The sequence below is a fragment of the Balaenoptera borealis genome (assembly GCF_965194805.1).
Source record: "Balaenoptera borealis genome assembly, chromosome: 9".
In the NCBI taxonomy this organism is placed as follows: Eukaryota; Metazoa; Chordata; class Mammalia; order Artiodactyla; family Balaenopteridae; genus Balaenoptera; species Balaenoptera borealis.
Window position 1 is genome coordinate 27,231,403 of NC_138873.1, and position 16,300 is coordinate 27,247,702.

The 16,300-nt window shown below is 42.0% G+C and overlaps 1 protein-coding gene and 1 long non-coding RNA gene across 9 annotated transcripts in view; one reads left to right on the forward strand and one right to left on the reverse strand.

Moving 5' to 3' along the window:
• The window catches only part of LOC309635021, a 517,380-nt gene that overhangs the window by 369,098 nt on the left and 131,982 nt on the right, over positions 1–16,300 (reverse strand). The window lies entirely within an intron of this gene.
• Positions 1–16,300, forward strand: part of MAP7 (microtubule associated protein 7) — a 161,333-nt gene that overhangs the window by 16,689 nt on the left and 128,344 nt on the right. For 4 of the 8 annotated variants that reach the window (XM_082405679.1, XM_082405684.1, XM_082405685.1 and 1 more), the window contains exon 1: positions 6,798–6,937. The exons of the other annotated variants lie outside the window; for them this stretch is intronic. In XM_082405679.1, the coding sequence (XP_082261805.1) occupies positions 6,805–6,937 (133 nt within the window). In that variant the 5' untranslated portion in view covers positions 6,798–6,804. Of the gene's footprint in view, positions 1–6,797; positions 6,938–16,300 lie in introns of those variants that run through there. 8 annotated transcript variants of the gene reach the window in all.

Below are 16,300 nucleotides of genomic sequence, written 5' to 3' on the forward strand. Positions count from 1 at the left end.
AATAAGTCTTCCACATGCCGGGGAATGCCTGTTTAAAAACAACAACAACAAAAACCATGAGTGAATGAGTGATTCTTGTTTTCCTGTCTTTTGCCTTCTGTCCCCCCAGCCACCGGTTGAGATCTGTTTTCTCCACCAGGACCAAGTTATTATGTGACAAGTTTTTCTTTCTCAAGTCTCACTCCTTCTCCCTTCCAACCCATCCAACACCAGCTGCCAGACTGGCCTGTCTGGATCACACGTTTAGTCAGCACCACTCAGTGACTCCTTGTCCTCGTTTGGTGGGAGAACAATTATATGACTTGGCCGCTGCTTGCCCTCCAGTGTCATCCGCCAAAGCACCTCATCTCGCATCCTTGACATTTTACCAGTCCTGAAGCAAGACAGGGAACCCATTTCTTTTCTTATCTTTCTAATTGTGCGGCTCAAAAATTAAACATGTGGGCTTCCCTGGTGGCGCAGTGGTTGAGAATCTGCCTGCCAGTGCAGGGGACACGGGTTCGAGCCCTGGTCTGGGAGGATCCCACATGCCGCGGAGCGACTAGGCCCGTGAGCCACAATTGCTGAGCCTGCGCATCTGGAGCCTGTGCTCCGCAACAAGAGAGGCCGCAATAGTGAGAAGCCCGCGCACCGCGATGAAGAGTGGCCCCCACTTGCCACAACTAGAGAAAGCCCTCGCACAGAAACGAAGACCCAACACAGCCATAAAATAAATAAATAAATAAAAATTTAAAAAAAAAAACACTGGTTCAGGATGCTATACAAAAATTAAAAAAATATATGTATATTAAACATGTAACTTGCTCACAGACCAGTGATGGATTAGGTAACTTTTAGAAACACTACCCTGGGCGTCTGATTCTTCTGTTGAATCCAGTGATTGATTTCTGTGCCTCATTTTGAATCTGTAAAATTGCATGTCTAAACTAATAAGGGTGTTATTATTAGAGGAAAGAAGCTTCTGTGCACATTTTAACTTTTGTCAAGGAATTCAGAAGTCCATGTAATGTACATTAATAAAGTATTATCACTGAGAATAATGAACAGGAGGGCCTAAAGGCATTCTAGCATATGTTACTGGGTTAAAGTTTAATGTGGCGTTTTTATAATATTTGCAACTTAGCTAGTGATACATAATGTTTAGGAAAGGGTTTTCAGGAAGACTTAGTGTCCACACCTTACATTCAGATAACTGAACCCTGGAGGTTTTAAATTTGTTTATGGCAGAGCAGACATGGGAAAGTGGACTCTGCTGGCACCACGAAGTGTTCATGCAGCAAAGACTTATAGAAATGTTATAAAAGGCACGGCAGGGACCTGGTACTTCTTGGTTGATGGCACGTCACTACTAGGGTAGTATTTACTGTTTTTCTTATAAGCCTGTTAACAAAAGGTGGTAAGGAAGATCAAAGCAAACCTGCTTTATTTTCCTTTCAAAGTGTCAGTCTGCCTTTGTGAGTATTTCTTTTTCCAGCAACCTATCGGAAGCTCTGCATAATGCTGCAGGATGGCAGAATGTTGTGCCTTTATTGCCACAGGAGCCATCAGGAAGTGGAGTCATTCTAGGAAACTGTAAGGGAGCCCTTTAACTTCAAGAATGGGGATGGCAAAGAACCTGCTGGGACCCTTTGTTCCCTAGGGGTTGTTTGATTTCATGTCAACCTATGCTGGCTTTGTCATTTTCAAACGATGTGAGGTTTTTAAAAATATTACATTAACATGTGGATTTCTAAAACTCCTGCTAGAAGTAAATTGCAGCTTACTTTGGGGGAGATGCATAGAGAATTTAAAAGATGACTGAAGTCCAGTAGTTTTGAAGAATTAATCATCTCCTCTAGCATAGAAATTATGGGAAAGCATTTTGGCGCTCCTGGGCCCCATTGAAAAGTAACTAACTAATATGGCTGTAGAACTGTAATTTACCAGTGACTGACCATTCAATCCAGCAGTAATAATTTTTGTTTTCAACTACAGCACTTGATTAGTACAGTCAGCCTCTTTACCATTTCAGTAACGTTTCTGTAAAGCTCACTAGGCTTTTAGAAAGAAAAAGCTAGGTATGCTTTCTCACTGGTTAAACAGATTTCTCTTTGCAAGAGGATATTCTTAAATGCACTCAGGGGCTATGCTATTTTCCAGTTTTATGGTCACAAAAGCTTAGGAAGCATAAATGTGAACAGAAGCCTGAAGGTGTGTGTTTGGATGCGTGTGCCTACATGTATTTAGTCTTTTATTTAACATCGTGACCGCAAGGCCCAAGTCATGAGCTGACTTCCCTGCTAGATCAGCAAGTTTAACTTGGTTTCATGTGCATGGCTTGGTGCCAGGCAGCCAGGGTAGAAGGACAGACAGACATAAATTCACTGTGTACTAAGGGAGTGGGGCTGTGGGTGGGGTGGGAACAGCAGCTGCCCAAGGGCCTGTTGGCCTGTTTGGTTCATAGCAGGGGTGAGTGGTACCACTTTCCACCTATGATTGCGAGTACATTTTGTGACTGTTCTGCAAACATTGTTTTCTCTGTACAGAGCCAGGCTAGTTGTAAAAATCTACCCTCTTGCACCAGGCAGTGGCTCATTTCTCTCATTTATACAAGGTCTCCGTTACTATATCACTTGCTATTTTAACAATTTAAACAACACAATTGCAAAACCTGATTGACTCTGGGAAGTCTACCTGCCCCAGTTCCCATGGGAACTGAATTAAGCTCCTGTATGTGCAGGCAGCATGCAAAGGCAATTGTGCCACACTGAAAACACTTACTAGTGCTGAGGAACCGTAAAGAAATTCACAGTGGTATTCGTTTTACTTCTGGGGATATTTAAATTTAAGGTCTCACTATCCCCCTTTCCACATTTGCTTTTATTTTGGGTCAGGGTGTAAAAAGGAGAAGACTGTAGCCCCAAGCTCTGCCCCTACAGGGATCAAGCCACAGCAGTCCTGGAATTATATAACTTAACCCCCGTATCTGTTAAAGGCTGAGTTTGAGCATTTAAGAAACTAATCTCAAATGTTTTCATATGTCTTAAATGAGGTAAGAAATGTGTACTTCATGGGTAGGAAAAAAATCCTTTTTTATGATTATTTGATCTTGAGCTGTTTGCTTCCCTGTGACTAGTCCCAGCTGTGACTGAGGTGCAGTTAGTTGGTGCTGGAGTCAGGATTGACAGGGCAGCAGGATGAAAGCATCTTGGCGTTAGAGCAGATGGGCCTAGGTTTAATCCTGACTCGGTGATTTAACTAGCTGTGTTAACTTGAACTTCTCAGTTTCCTGATCTGTCAGGTGGTAACTCCTCTCTCTTGAGGCTATTGTAACTAACAAAGATAACATATCTAACACACCTAGCACAGCGTCAGACATAAAGTTGAACATGTTCCCAGATGATGGGCTATTATATTCCTATTCTTGAGGCCCCCTTGCCTTATGGGTTACATGATGGTGTCAACCTCTGACCTCCTTTGGTAGCCTTTCATTTCCCCCAATAAATGATTTTAAGTATAACTCGTATTCTTTTAAAAACAAAGCAAAACAAAACAGCCATTTTGGTGGTTTTCACATTTTGAGACAAATCAAAATTCTCCAGGAGACCCTCAGGCTAGAGCATGAAAAATTCGGTCTGTGTCACTGAGGGGTCTTCCACCGAAGTTGACAGAAGCGGAAAACCATTTATTGCCAGGATTGGGCAGTAGAGCTGGGCTGTCCTGTGATCTCTCTTCCCCGGGACCTTCGTTCTGCTGGGTGCCTTGAGTGCAGCCACAGACCTCAAGGAGCACTCCTTCCCGAAATTTGTAATCTTGTCTGGACGACTTAAACGCTAAGTAGTATTTGCTTTGCTGTTGCATTTCTCCCATAAAACGACTGAGGCCATCCTTGAAAGTAATGGAATGGACATCTTCTGCAGAGGTCATTTGAATTTGAGCACCCACTTTGCTTTTCAAAAACCACTCTTAGGAAGGATTTTTGTTGTCATTCTAGGACAATGAATAAATATAGTCATTTTCATTTTTTTATTTGGAAGGTGGAGAAAAAGATCCCTTTTTCTTCATTTCTTTCAGTAATACTTTTATTAAACTCAATGGAGATGATCAGAAGCTGTTAGCTTTATTTGGATGAGGAATATTTCTGAATGAAATCTGTTATTTGCCCAAGACACTGATTTTCATTTTCTCTACCAAAAGGTAGTTTCAACTATACTTTGTGTGTATGTTGCTTTTGTAAGTACTAGCCTGATTCTCTAGAAATAGAAGAAAGAAACTGAAGTAGATTTGAAAATATTTCACAAATATGTTTATGTGTGATCATTGGCCTGTGTTTATTGATCATCTGATTAAAGAAAAATAAATAGGAAGTAAAAAATTATTTAATTCAGAAAAAAGTTTACCAGTTACAGAAGGTTATGGAAATACATTAACCAGTTTGTATCCACTGTTTATTTCAAGGCATGGATCCTCCCTTTCCTTTCCTTTCCACATCTTGCCATCTCTGTAGAAGTTGAAGAGGGATCTAAGATTCTAAACCTTGTAGGCCAAGTATTTGTCAGAAGGAGAAGCACTGGAGTAGGAAGAAGGGAATCTAAATTTTCATCGTAGACTTGCTGCCAACTAACATTTGACTTGGGCAAGAAACTTCACTTCGTGGGCCTCAGCTTCCTTGTGTGTAAAATGATGCTGATTCAGATGCCTTCTCAGACCATTCAGCTCGTTTTCCAGTCTTTTATTCCAAATGCCTACATCACAGGTTAACATGATTTTAAATAAACTCCGTTTCTGAAATTTCCTATGTTTCTCTAAGCCACAAATCTAAACATGTTAACTTAATTAAATCTCCCAGCCTTTGGAGGGGAAGATTTATGAAGATTTATCTCTTTTTTTTCAGCAGGGATTTGCTAACCGTTTAGTACATTTCCAGTCCTAGACTGGGCAATCTAAGTAGATAAAAAGCAGAAATGTTCCTTGATGGAGTTAACAGTTGAACTGGAAACACCTTAAATAATTATGAAGCAAAAATGAACTAGTTACAACAATGTATTAGAAGATATAATTAAAGCAGCTGCTATTTATTAAGCACTTCTTACTGCTAGCACCACCATCATTCAATCCTTGCCCCTAATCCTATGAGAGAAATGTCATCACCCCAATTTTACAGAGAAAACTGAGGTACCAAGAGGGTAGTGACTTGTCTGAAGTTACTCTTCCATGCAAAGGATTTAGAGAGGATATTTTCCTCGCTTCAGAGTCCCTGCGTTCCCCTCTTGGATAAGTTTAAGGATGGAGAAAAAAATAAGAGTGGGCTGGGAGTGGGAGGATTGCTTTGGACTTTCTAAGCCGACTTGAATTTGATTAAAAGGCAGAAACAAAAAGAACAAAGATTATTTTCTTAATTTGGAGGTTGACTTTTTAATGTCATTTATTGTATATTTAGGTTTTTTTGCACACAGTATAAATTTTAGGCAGCCTAGAAACGGAGAGTCTTATAAAGTGAGAAAGCTTATTTCAGGAGAAAACAATAATCACATGATTGTGTGCTTTGGAGAAATCAGTCCAGAAAAGAACTAAAATTGGGTCAAGTGTTGAGAATTGCTCAGCATTGCTGCTAGGGACTCGCCCAGAGCAGTGGGATCTGGGGGGGAGTTTGCTGGATATAATCAAGGCAGCTTTTTTCCCATTGGAGGATCGTAGTGTCTCATTTGTGTCCTTTCGGCTAGACTCGCAGAAGGGGTATTCCAAATTGTGGTCTCTGTGAGAACAGGCACAGTTCTCTTCCCTGGAGGGTCTCGGGTACAGGGCCACACAGGTCCTCAGGACAGTTGCCACCAAGCCTGCGTTTATACAGACTCTGGGGTTGTAAGAATGTCAGGGAAACTGGGATGTGTTACTGAGTGTGAAGCGAGCCATGGGGTACCAGCCATGCCTTCATTCATCCAGGGGCTCGCAGTCATTATCACGATGGAAAACCTGGCCCCCCAAAGAAGAAAAAGCCGTCTTGCCTTGAGCCCCTTTCTCCCAGCTGGGGAGTCCCCTGCTGCCTCTGCAAGCACGCCTGCATTTTTCCTCCCCTCCTGCTGCTTCTGCCGCCGATTGGAAGAGGGAGCTGCCCAGCGGCTGGGCTGCTCGCCTCACGCTGGAACCCTCTGCTGGCAAGTTCCCAGGACCAGCATCCCGGCAGGCTGGCGGCTCCACCGGAGAGATGGAGCCGCTCCCAGCCCTCCTTGATTAGGCTGTGTCAGGGTTGTCAGGGCAACTGTTAACGGCAGCATCTCCTATTTTTCCCTCTGTGCTGTGTGTGCTGAATATTTTACTGTGCGGTAGCAGGAAAAGAAGATTGGGAAAAGGTGCCGCAGCAGGAAGGAGAAGCTGGGATCTGATCGAGCAGGTTAGGCAGTGGGGGGAAGCATCCGACCTGCATGCCTTTCTGGAAGGAGTGTGTGTGTGTGTGTGTGTGTGTGTGTGTGTGTGTGTGTGTGTGTGTGTGTGTGTGAGAGTGTGAGAGTGTGAGAGTGTGAGAGAGAGTGTGTGAGAGTAAGTGTGTGTGAGCGAGCTTGAGCCAGCACATGTGCCTGTGAAGAGTAAGTGGGAGGGGGCTTGCAGAGGAGGCGGGGTGCTGCTAGGTGAGGGGGAACTGCGGGGCCTCAGTTGCCAAGAGGCTGGTAGTATCTGTCAGCTGTTTGCACACTGTTTACCCATAGGGGATCTATTACAAGTGCTCAAATGAACTGGCAGCTTAGAAACTAGCAGCTTCCTGGGAGCTGCAATTATATAAGCATATATTTTTGATATACTAATAATTAAAAAACAAGTAGCAGCGGTATGCCTGGATCAGCTACAGCTTTCCGACAAGAGAGACTGAAGAAGACCAATGCAAGGCCAGTCCCCCTTGGTTTATTCACCATTAATGAGGAAGATGAACAGCAAAAGAATGGAAATTCCAGAAGACCAAAAGGTATGCATTAGCCCTACCCTTTGGTCAGAGCCGGAGACAGCCCCCATTTCCCACGCTCTGTGTAACACATTTTATCAACTATGCTCGGGGTACACACTGTGTGGAGTGCTGGTGACCTCCTAGCACAGTTTGCTGGTAGTATTTGTACACTCCGTAGGGCTGTGTATGCATGAAATGGGGAACAGATTTTTGCAGATTTGGTAGGTTTCAGATCAGCTGTCTTTCTGACCCAGGCTGCTTTCTTGGCCTAGAGAGCTTTAATATTCACAGGCTCACTTAAACAGTTACCAACGACTGTCCTCATCAGGAGGAGGGAATATGAGTTATCAAGGTTAAAATGAACCTCTCCCCACCTTCCATAGGTGCATCAGGTGATTTCTGTTTAATGAGGCGAGTTCCTCAAGAGGGATGAGTTGGATAGAGTGACCTAAGAGTGCAGGCTTTCCATGGGCAGAGGGTCAAGATATTACTTCCTTTTCTATTTTGAAGTGCTGAGAGAGGAGGAAAACAAACACTGAGCACGACTGTGTGGGGAAAAGCTGGGGAGCAGGGAGGGGACCGTGAGGTTGTATAACTTCTAATGGCAACTCTGCTACATCTGTATAGAGGTGGAGATGGGCTGGCTACAGGAAGGAGAGGACCAGTTCTTGTGCTGTCCTTTCGTAAGGGGGAAATCCAGCAGCAGCTCGCCGGCTTCTCTGGTCCCCGTGCACTGCATCATCTTTAGCGCTGTCTCATGGCCACCCTGCCAGGGCTGCAATGATCAGTCAGGCAGCAGCATCATGCATTTCTGAAGAAGGGCTTAAAGGCTTACATTTTAAGTTTTCCAGTATCCTAATTCTTGCAACCCCCTTCCCAAATATACACGAGCTATTCTTAAGCTGATAGGTTATCAGTTTTGTTGTTGCGGACGTGCTGATTACATTTTAGCTCGCATTCAAATTGTTGTATCACTGAGAGATCACATTTTCCTCAGTGTGGCACAGAGCGGTAGCATGGCAAAGTAGCAAGCAAATATTTGAGCAATGATAGAATGAGTGTTTAAATAGAATGCAGTGTCTGAAGACGACTGGCTCGCTCTCTCTCTCCTGGTTCTGTAATGTATCTGTTTGCTTTTATTAAATATAATTGAAACTCTCTAGTTTAAATCCAAAAGTATATTTTTACTTCATTTTTAAAAGACTGGATACAGGGAAGTTCTAATAAGTAGAGTCTTATTACTGTAGTTGATTTTATTTTACTGTCAGACACTGCTTCTATCTGAGGACCAGCCCACCTCAGGCATCTGTTGATGCTGTAACTGGAAGGTGACTTAGGTGATTCTTTTATTGGCCCATGAATTAGATGTTGAACCAGGGTGTTCTCTTGATGAAAACTCAATACTTTAAATAGTTAGTAGCAAATCATTTGGCCTCCTAGGACTTGGTAACTTTTAATGTTAATGTGGATTTGTTGAATCCTGGCCACTGTGTAGTTTTGGAAATATTGTTCTTGATTTGAGGCACTTTTTCCTTGGGTGTCCTGGAACAGTAATTTAGGATAGCTATCCATTTTGTCCTTAGTAATTCTCTTGAATTCCTCTTTCTATCTCCTGTTCTTTTCAGTTGCCTCTAGCATTTTTTTTTTTTTTAAGGAAAGAGGGCTGGTGGGAGTCAGTGCTTCTAAAAAAATCTGTTTTTGGCAGTTTATGCAACTCCTTGGATAAAAGACTTAAATCAAGGAGTTTTCTGATCCCCTACCATTTTGCTTTTTCTACCTTTCCCCACACCAAGGGCAGGGGGGCGGAGGCGGAAGAGTAGGGGAAAAAAGTCCTTTGCTGATAAGGATGTCCAGACTTTCTGTATATCCCCAGATGTCTCTAATTTATGGACACATTCAATAAAATAAGCCGATAAAGCACCTTGGGTATCTCTAATATTCTTGATGGTTAAGACTGTTGGCTTTGATTCTGAATTTCTCATCAGGTCTGTCGGAGCAATAGGAATGCTCACTTTCAAGTCTAGCTTTGTACATCAGGAGGACAGGGATGGAAGTATCCTGCGTCTGCACTGTCCAGTATGATAACTACTGGCCACATGTGGCTAGGAGCACTTGCAATATGGCTATTATACCGGCAAACTGATTTTTAAAATTTTAATTACTTGTAGTTAAATTTAAATATAGCCACATGTGGCTTGTGGCTACTTTATTGGACCACACAGTTCTGGTCCATAGAGCTGTGACTTTCTGAATTTGTGTCCTCTTTGCTTTGTCCATCCTTGACTGCTTCCTGGTGCCAGATATGGTCGGTCCTGAAATGAATGTGGTTATTAAGAAGGGCATCATCTAGCAGACAGCCTGTTCTCTGCAAGGTAGCACATTAACCTGGATCTACAGACAATTTCATTTTTCCTTTTCCGCTTAGATGTTATTGCCTGCTCTGTTTGTTATTCTTACCAGTCACTAGTTGCCTATACCATCTTTTGCAACTTTTAATGAACTCCTATTTTCTAAATTATTTCCAGAGCATCATAGCTGGATGACATACAGGTTATCTTTTATGTCTAACTATTAAGATAAGCAATCAAAAATTTTGGGGTTTTTTCCTGCTTACTCCATGGTCTAACCAGCTAACCGTGTCTCAACCTGGTTTTCATGCTTAGTATCTTTGTTCTATCATTACCAGGAATAGAGAAGCTTGCTATCTAAATTGAATAAGCTACATGCTTCTATCCGGGATTACCTTGGGTTAAAGACAGTAGCATCTTTCCAGGTACTCTGCTGTTGGGAGACCATCATAATGAACTCAGTGGGAAGGAAAATGTCGCTTACCATCTGGACTGCCAACGGTGGCTTCAAAATTACCTGATGGGGTCAGACGGTAGTTTGGTTAGCTGGTAGACTAGATCAACTATTAAAGGAGAGATTTCTCTCCCATGTGATCAATAGCAGTATGAATGTTTCACATGCCTGGTTATTATTGACGTATAACACTTAGTAATTGGGAGTGAGCTGGGCTTATGCTATTGCTCTTGTACCTCAGAACCCAAGCCTCAGTGTAATGCTGACTGTATAACTTGCTTAGGAGAGATTGTTTAGGTACTGCAGTGACTAAATGCCATTGAATAGGTTTCAGCAAACCTGCCTTATGATGGGTTTTGCTGAGTACAGCGTGATTATTAAGTAATATGACATTTTCTCCCTAAACCAATATTTGTTAAGTGCTCACTCTGTGCAGATTACTCTGCTGGGCATTGTGGAAGTGATGCAAAGATAATTGACATGGTTTCTGCTCTCAGAAGTGTTTAACTGTCTAGTAGGAGAAGACAGGTATGTACAAATAAGGCAAGAATATAAACTGAAATCAGAGGAAGGGTTGACAGTGTAATGCAATTGTCTCTGCATACGTCCATGCCCTTTTCTAGACTGTAAGCTCCTTAAGGGCCAGGACTACTCCTCTTCATAAGTACTTTGTAGAGTGCAGGGAAAGCTATTAAATGGAGGTAAATTTAACATTCAGAAATAATTTTCTCTGGTTCTTAAAGGTCTTACTAACATAGGAATTTTAACAAGTGTTGATGGTATTAGAATTGTCCTTCCAAGGTAACTGCTTTGAAAGAGACAGTGCTATGTTTGGATGTGTCTGATGTGTTAATTGTATTATTCTCTACCACACTGCATTTATCTAATCGTGTATTGGGGATTCTGCTGTTCTGTTGTTTTCCATCATAGTATTCATCATTTTCTTTGAAAAAAATGAAAGTATATGTTTACAAGGTGGAATCAATTGACTACTTTGTCAATATCTGGGTTAATGCCTTCTGCCCCTTTTGTTAGCTAATTGCAGGTTAGAATGTAAAGAAATAAAAATTTCTCCTTGAAATCAGGACACAGTAGTTCTGACAAACTATGCTCTCCTTCTCCCCTCCCCCCTCCCATTTGGTTAAAATGTGTATTGATGGAGCCTGCGGTGACTCCTCTTCTTTTGACTTATCCACTGTAAAGGTAGAATTTCTGCCAGTTAAGGTTTCCAAACGAAATACAATCTACCATTTACCGTTTATATTCCTGTTGGATAGGTGGTGATCTAGCAACTGTAATGTCCTCTTTGTTAAGTCCTGAGTCTTTTTCTTTTCAAGGAGGAGTGTTATGTTAAGAAGTGTGAATGCCACTCAAGAGTCATTCTCACACATTTCCTCCTCGTTTCTTTTCCTCTTTTGTTCCGTAGGACTTGGATCGTTGTCCCGTTCCCAGTGTCCTTATTTGTGCCATTTCAAGACTAGGCAAAAGGTTTTAACCGTAGAATTTTACAGCAAGTGAGGCAAAAGTATAGGTTAGAAGAACAGTAATATCAAAGATCTCTATTATGAGGAGAAAATCTTAGATTGATTGGCATAACTTGCATTTGTTAAAAGACCCTACATATAATGTTTTATTCTAAGCATTTATATTTTTTAAAAAAGAACGGAGGATATCAGGAACAAGGATCACAACATCTAATGTATGGCTTGCACTCATTGGATTCTCATAAATATCTGTGAGTAAGTAGCTGTCTTTCAGGTATTCTGTGTTCCAGAAGTAGAAATTAACATATGGATCACTGCGTACTAGCGGAACACAACTTAACCTGTACCTAACCACATTTTTTTGTACAGTGAGGTACTATATAGAATGGAATTTGTTTTGCTATATAAAACTAATAGGCTTAAAAATTGGGTGCCTGTTTCGAGAGCTGTTATCAATGGGGCTAAAATTTAGCTGACTGCTCCAACCATAGGAAGCAAAAACACATATTTGGTGAGGATGTCCCAGCTGATAAATCTTAGACCTTATTTATTGGAAGGTTGACTTGAGTATCCATTTCCACTAACATCAGCATGTTTCAAGGAGCAACTTTAATTTGTTGCTACCAAAAATTTTTCAGGTGACTTGCAGGCACCTTGACCATATTTTTAGCAGAAGCTAATACCTTCACAGCAGCAAAGGTAATTTTGAGAGAGTCCATCTTAATTCTCAGATTTTATAGGCTTTTAGAAAGAGCCCCGTTTATGTCAGACCCTCTGTGTGTTAGGTTTATGTTCTAGATTTGCCAGCTTCAAAAGGCAAGCCATACCCCCATACCTTATACTTCAGATCCAGATACAAAGGCCCAAAGTATATCACAAGTGGACGTAAGACCTTGTGTTTGAAATAATTCCCAGAGCACCACTGAATATTTTTGCTGACTATAAAGTGCAAGTCCTATTTTTAAGGCTATATGCCCAGCATGATTTGTTAGAGAGAGAATTCTAACAGATTTTGCCCAGATTCCAAAGAATTTACCATCCTAGGCCCAATGTGGGATGTGAAATGAGAGTGGAGCTTAGGAGTATAGACCAAGGAAAATTATTTTCACAGTTTTGATCAAGTGTGAAAATAGGTAAGTTACTTTTATTTAACCTTGTTATTTCCAAGCCTCAGTTACTCAGCTGTAAAGTGAAATTATTAAAATGATAGTCACACTTATATATACTACCAAATGTAAAATAGATAGCTAGTGGGAAGCAACCGCATAGCACAGGGAGATCAGCTCGGTGTTTTGTGACCACCTAGAGGGGTGGGATAGGGAGGGCGGGAGGGAGACGCAAGAGGGAGGGGATATGGGGATATATGTATATGTATAGCTGATTCACTTTGTTATAAAGCAGAAACTAACACACCATTGTAAAGCAATTATACTCTAATAAAGGTGTTAAAGAAAATGATAGTCACAGGTGGTGGTGAGGATTAGAGATAACGTAAGTACAATACTTAGCACACTCTCTGGGAGATAAATGGGGCTCATTAAATGAGAGTTACAGAAATGGTAATTTGTAGTCATATGTCCCACATTTTCTGGTAACTTCTGGTAGCAACATGTTCTCTTGGGGGAATGGCCTAGCAAAAAGACCATCATGCTTGTCTCTTCTGGCACCCTCATCAGTCTCTATCAGAAAGAGATTTCCTCTAGTCTAATCTCCTACCTTTTAACTTGCTTGTGAAAAGTTTCCAGGAGGCCTGCCTCTTTGAGGCCTTTTTAGTCCCTTTCCCACAATAGGCATATGTGACTGGATCATTGTCCTGTGTTTATTCACGTGGATCAGATATACCACATGTCAGGTAGATTACTCATCGCGATACCCTGTAATTTTGTCGTGTTAAGTGAAGGAAGTAAATTGCCATTATGTCAGATCACTTATTATTTCAAATATGATTAAGGGGGTGTACCTCTTCTTCGTCGGGGTCAATGGAAAGCTCCTGGTCTGCCTCGTTCAAGGCAACAATAGCAATGATCCTCTGCCGTCATGGAAACCAATCAAAAGGAAAATTTTTCCTTATAATTGGCAGTTTTATTTATTTTTCCTTCCAATGTGTGTGTGTGTGTGTGTGTGTGTGTGTGTGAATTGCTTGATAGAAATGTCCTAGACTTGTGGGCAGGTTTCTACCAGTGACTTAGGTTATAGACACTCACATGTGGGGCCGTCAGCTTTATGTGGATCGTTTTTCTTTTCCTATATGCATGTTTTCAGTACCAAGACTTGTTCTAGGTTGCTTTTATTTTAATACTTTTATTTCTCTGTTGTAGTCTTGTTTCGTTCACTAGTCAGTCGGCAGTAAGTGTGGCGAACATTTGGTGAAAGCACTAGTTGGATGTTACGGCTGCTGTTACTAAACGCACTTGCTGGTGGATCTTTGTGCCCTGAGGCAGAGCCCTCTTCTCTACCTGTTGTGGCTTCGGCTTCTCCTCCCTCCTCCACTTCGCGATACCTGGTTGACTCCTGCTTGTCCTTCAGTTTATTTTTTAAATTTTTTAAAATATTTATTATATTTATTTGGTTGTGCCGGGGCTTAGTTGTGCCAGGTATGCTCCCTAGTTGCGGCTTGCGGGCTCCTTAGTTGTGGCATGAGAACTCTTAGTTGCGGCATGCATGTGGGATCTAGTTCCCTGACCAGGGATCGAACCCGGGCCCCCTGCATTGGGAGCGCGGAGTCTTAACCACTGTGCCACCAGGGAAGTTCCTGTTCTTCAGTTTAAATGTCATTTCCTTAAGAGATCAGGCGAGGTCCTGTGTTCTAGGCTCTCGCAGGATCTGGGACTTGTCCTTTCTCGCTCCAACCAAATTGTAGATTGTTTGCCGAGTAGTTGTTTAATGTCTGTCTCCGCAGCTAGACTAAGCTCTGAGCAGGCAGTGAGTGTTAACAGTTTCATTTATACTGTATCCCTAGCACCTATACAAGGCCTAGTACGTAGTTGAAGATCCCTAAATATTTGTCACATGACTGATTAGAGATTGACACACTGGCACCACCAGCCAGAGAAAATGAGGGAGCACAGCTGGGAGAGACTGTCTGTTCAGGCCTCGGAACATTCCGAGGTCCAGGACTTGGCTTTGAATCTGGCAAACAGAGATAACAGATCAATTATCACCCTGCCTGGTGATAAGACAGTGACTTTGTATTAAAGACATTTGTCCACTAGCCTTCATGCAGAGTGACCTGTTACTTTTCTGCTAGGACAACTAAGAGTTGTGACTGAGAGAGTCTGCAGCTATTTCAATGACTAACTTGGACCAAATTCCAGTGTAAAACCATTCCAGAAGCACCTTCTACCATCATCTTTCCTTGACCTGCCAAAAGCTCATCATAAAATAATTCATTTTAGTTTGCAGTATATACTCATTATTGCCATGTTTGAAGTGTTAAAAGCATTTACCTTACTTTGGAACAATTGAAATTCACTATCATGACTATAAGCATAAGTTGCAAGCTGCGGGGAAATGACATAAGAAACAAATCGTCATTGACTTAAACCCTCCCTGAGCTTTTTGACAAGTAGTGTCTACCGCTCGTTCCTGCTCCTTTGTGGAGCAGGAAACATCTCGGAGACCAGAGCCTCTGTTAACGTAGCAGTCCGGCGTGTTCCTAGTCATATGCATGCTGGTCCCCGACCCATTTTGGTGCATCTCATTAAGCCGTCCTCAGAAATGTCCTTTTATGCCTCTCTTTTATTATTATAAAAATAAATCATGTCTGCATCATCCTTTCCCCCCACCCCCGCAAGATCCAGAAAAACAGATTCTTTGTGGGTAGATGGTTCCTGGTGCAGACCTTTCGGTCAGCAACATATAAAGATGCAAAGTAGCAACCGAGACGTTTGAATTCAAAACCTCAGCGCTCTGGGTTTTTACCCTTGCTTTACTGACTTGCTTCAGTCTCACTTTTTTTTTTTTTTTTTTAAACAATTTTGTTACTGCTGATTCTTCTGTGACACTACAGTAAACCTTTCTCCTAATTCTTGCTTGGTGGTGTGCAGTACCCTATAGCTTCCCTTTACCCATCTAGTAGTCTAGAATACAGTTATATTAACCCCAGCATGAATTATGAATGCAATTCCAAACTGGCCACTTGAGTCAACGCTTCCAATCATCAATCAACCTTACAACATTATCTCACAATTCAGGTGACTTCAAAGTCATCTTCACTCCACTGCCACAAGTTGCAGTGACATGGACATCTGCTTTGCTCCATGGCCTTCACTTCACTCCGTTTAGCTAACCAGCCAGCAGTGTAAGTCTATGCTGGGACTTGTTACCGCTCCACCTACAATATCGTGAACTCAGAAATTCCCCTGGGCACCCACAAACTTCAGATTCAGCAAACACTGATTTTGTGCCTACCCCGTGCTAGACAATGTGGTTTTTCCAGATATGTGAGCTCATCCTTCTACCTGACACACAGCCTCACACCTTCCAAACCCGTCATCATCTGCACAACCCCTAGGCTCCCGAACCCTCTGTGTTCTTACAGTTATTAGTACCCTTCCAGCTCACTTGCCCTCTTTTCAAGCCTGGAACTCATGGGTAACCATTTCAACGATGCACTTGCAATGACACCTGGGCCTTCTTTGCAGGCTGAGTATCCTTGCATGGCCTCTTCTTCTTTAGGGCTACTGACTGCTATGTGAAAATGCTCAGGTCTGTTCCACCTTCCTGTTCTCTCACCATCAAATGAGCCCTTATTGCTGCTGGACAATCGTTTTAGTCAAATCACATCACAGCTGGTATTCACCCTGTGTCTCATCCACTCTACCTCTCACTCTTAACATCTAACATTTTCTGCCACTTTGCTGTGAATATGTTAGCTTCTAAATCATAATTTACTCTCTTGAATAGAGGGAGAAAATAAGTAGAAAGGCATATAGCTTGTATTATTCTGATTAAAACTCAATAATAGAAAAAAGAAGAAGAAGGAACTTCTGTTTTCATTTGATATGATTTTTGTTTTCCTTTTTGGCCACACCGCACGGCATGTGGTATCTTAGTTCCCTGACCAGTGATCGAACCCGTGCCCCCTGCAGTGGAAGCA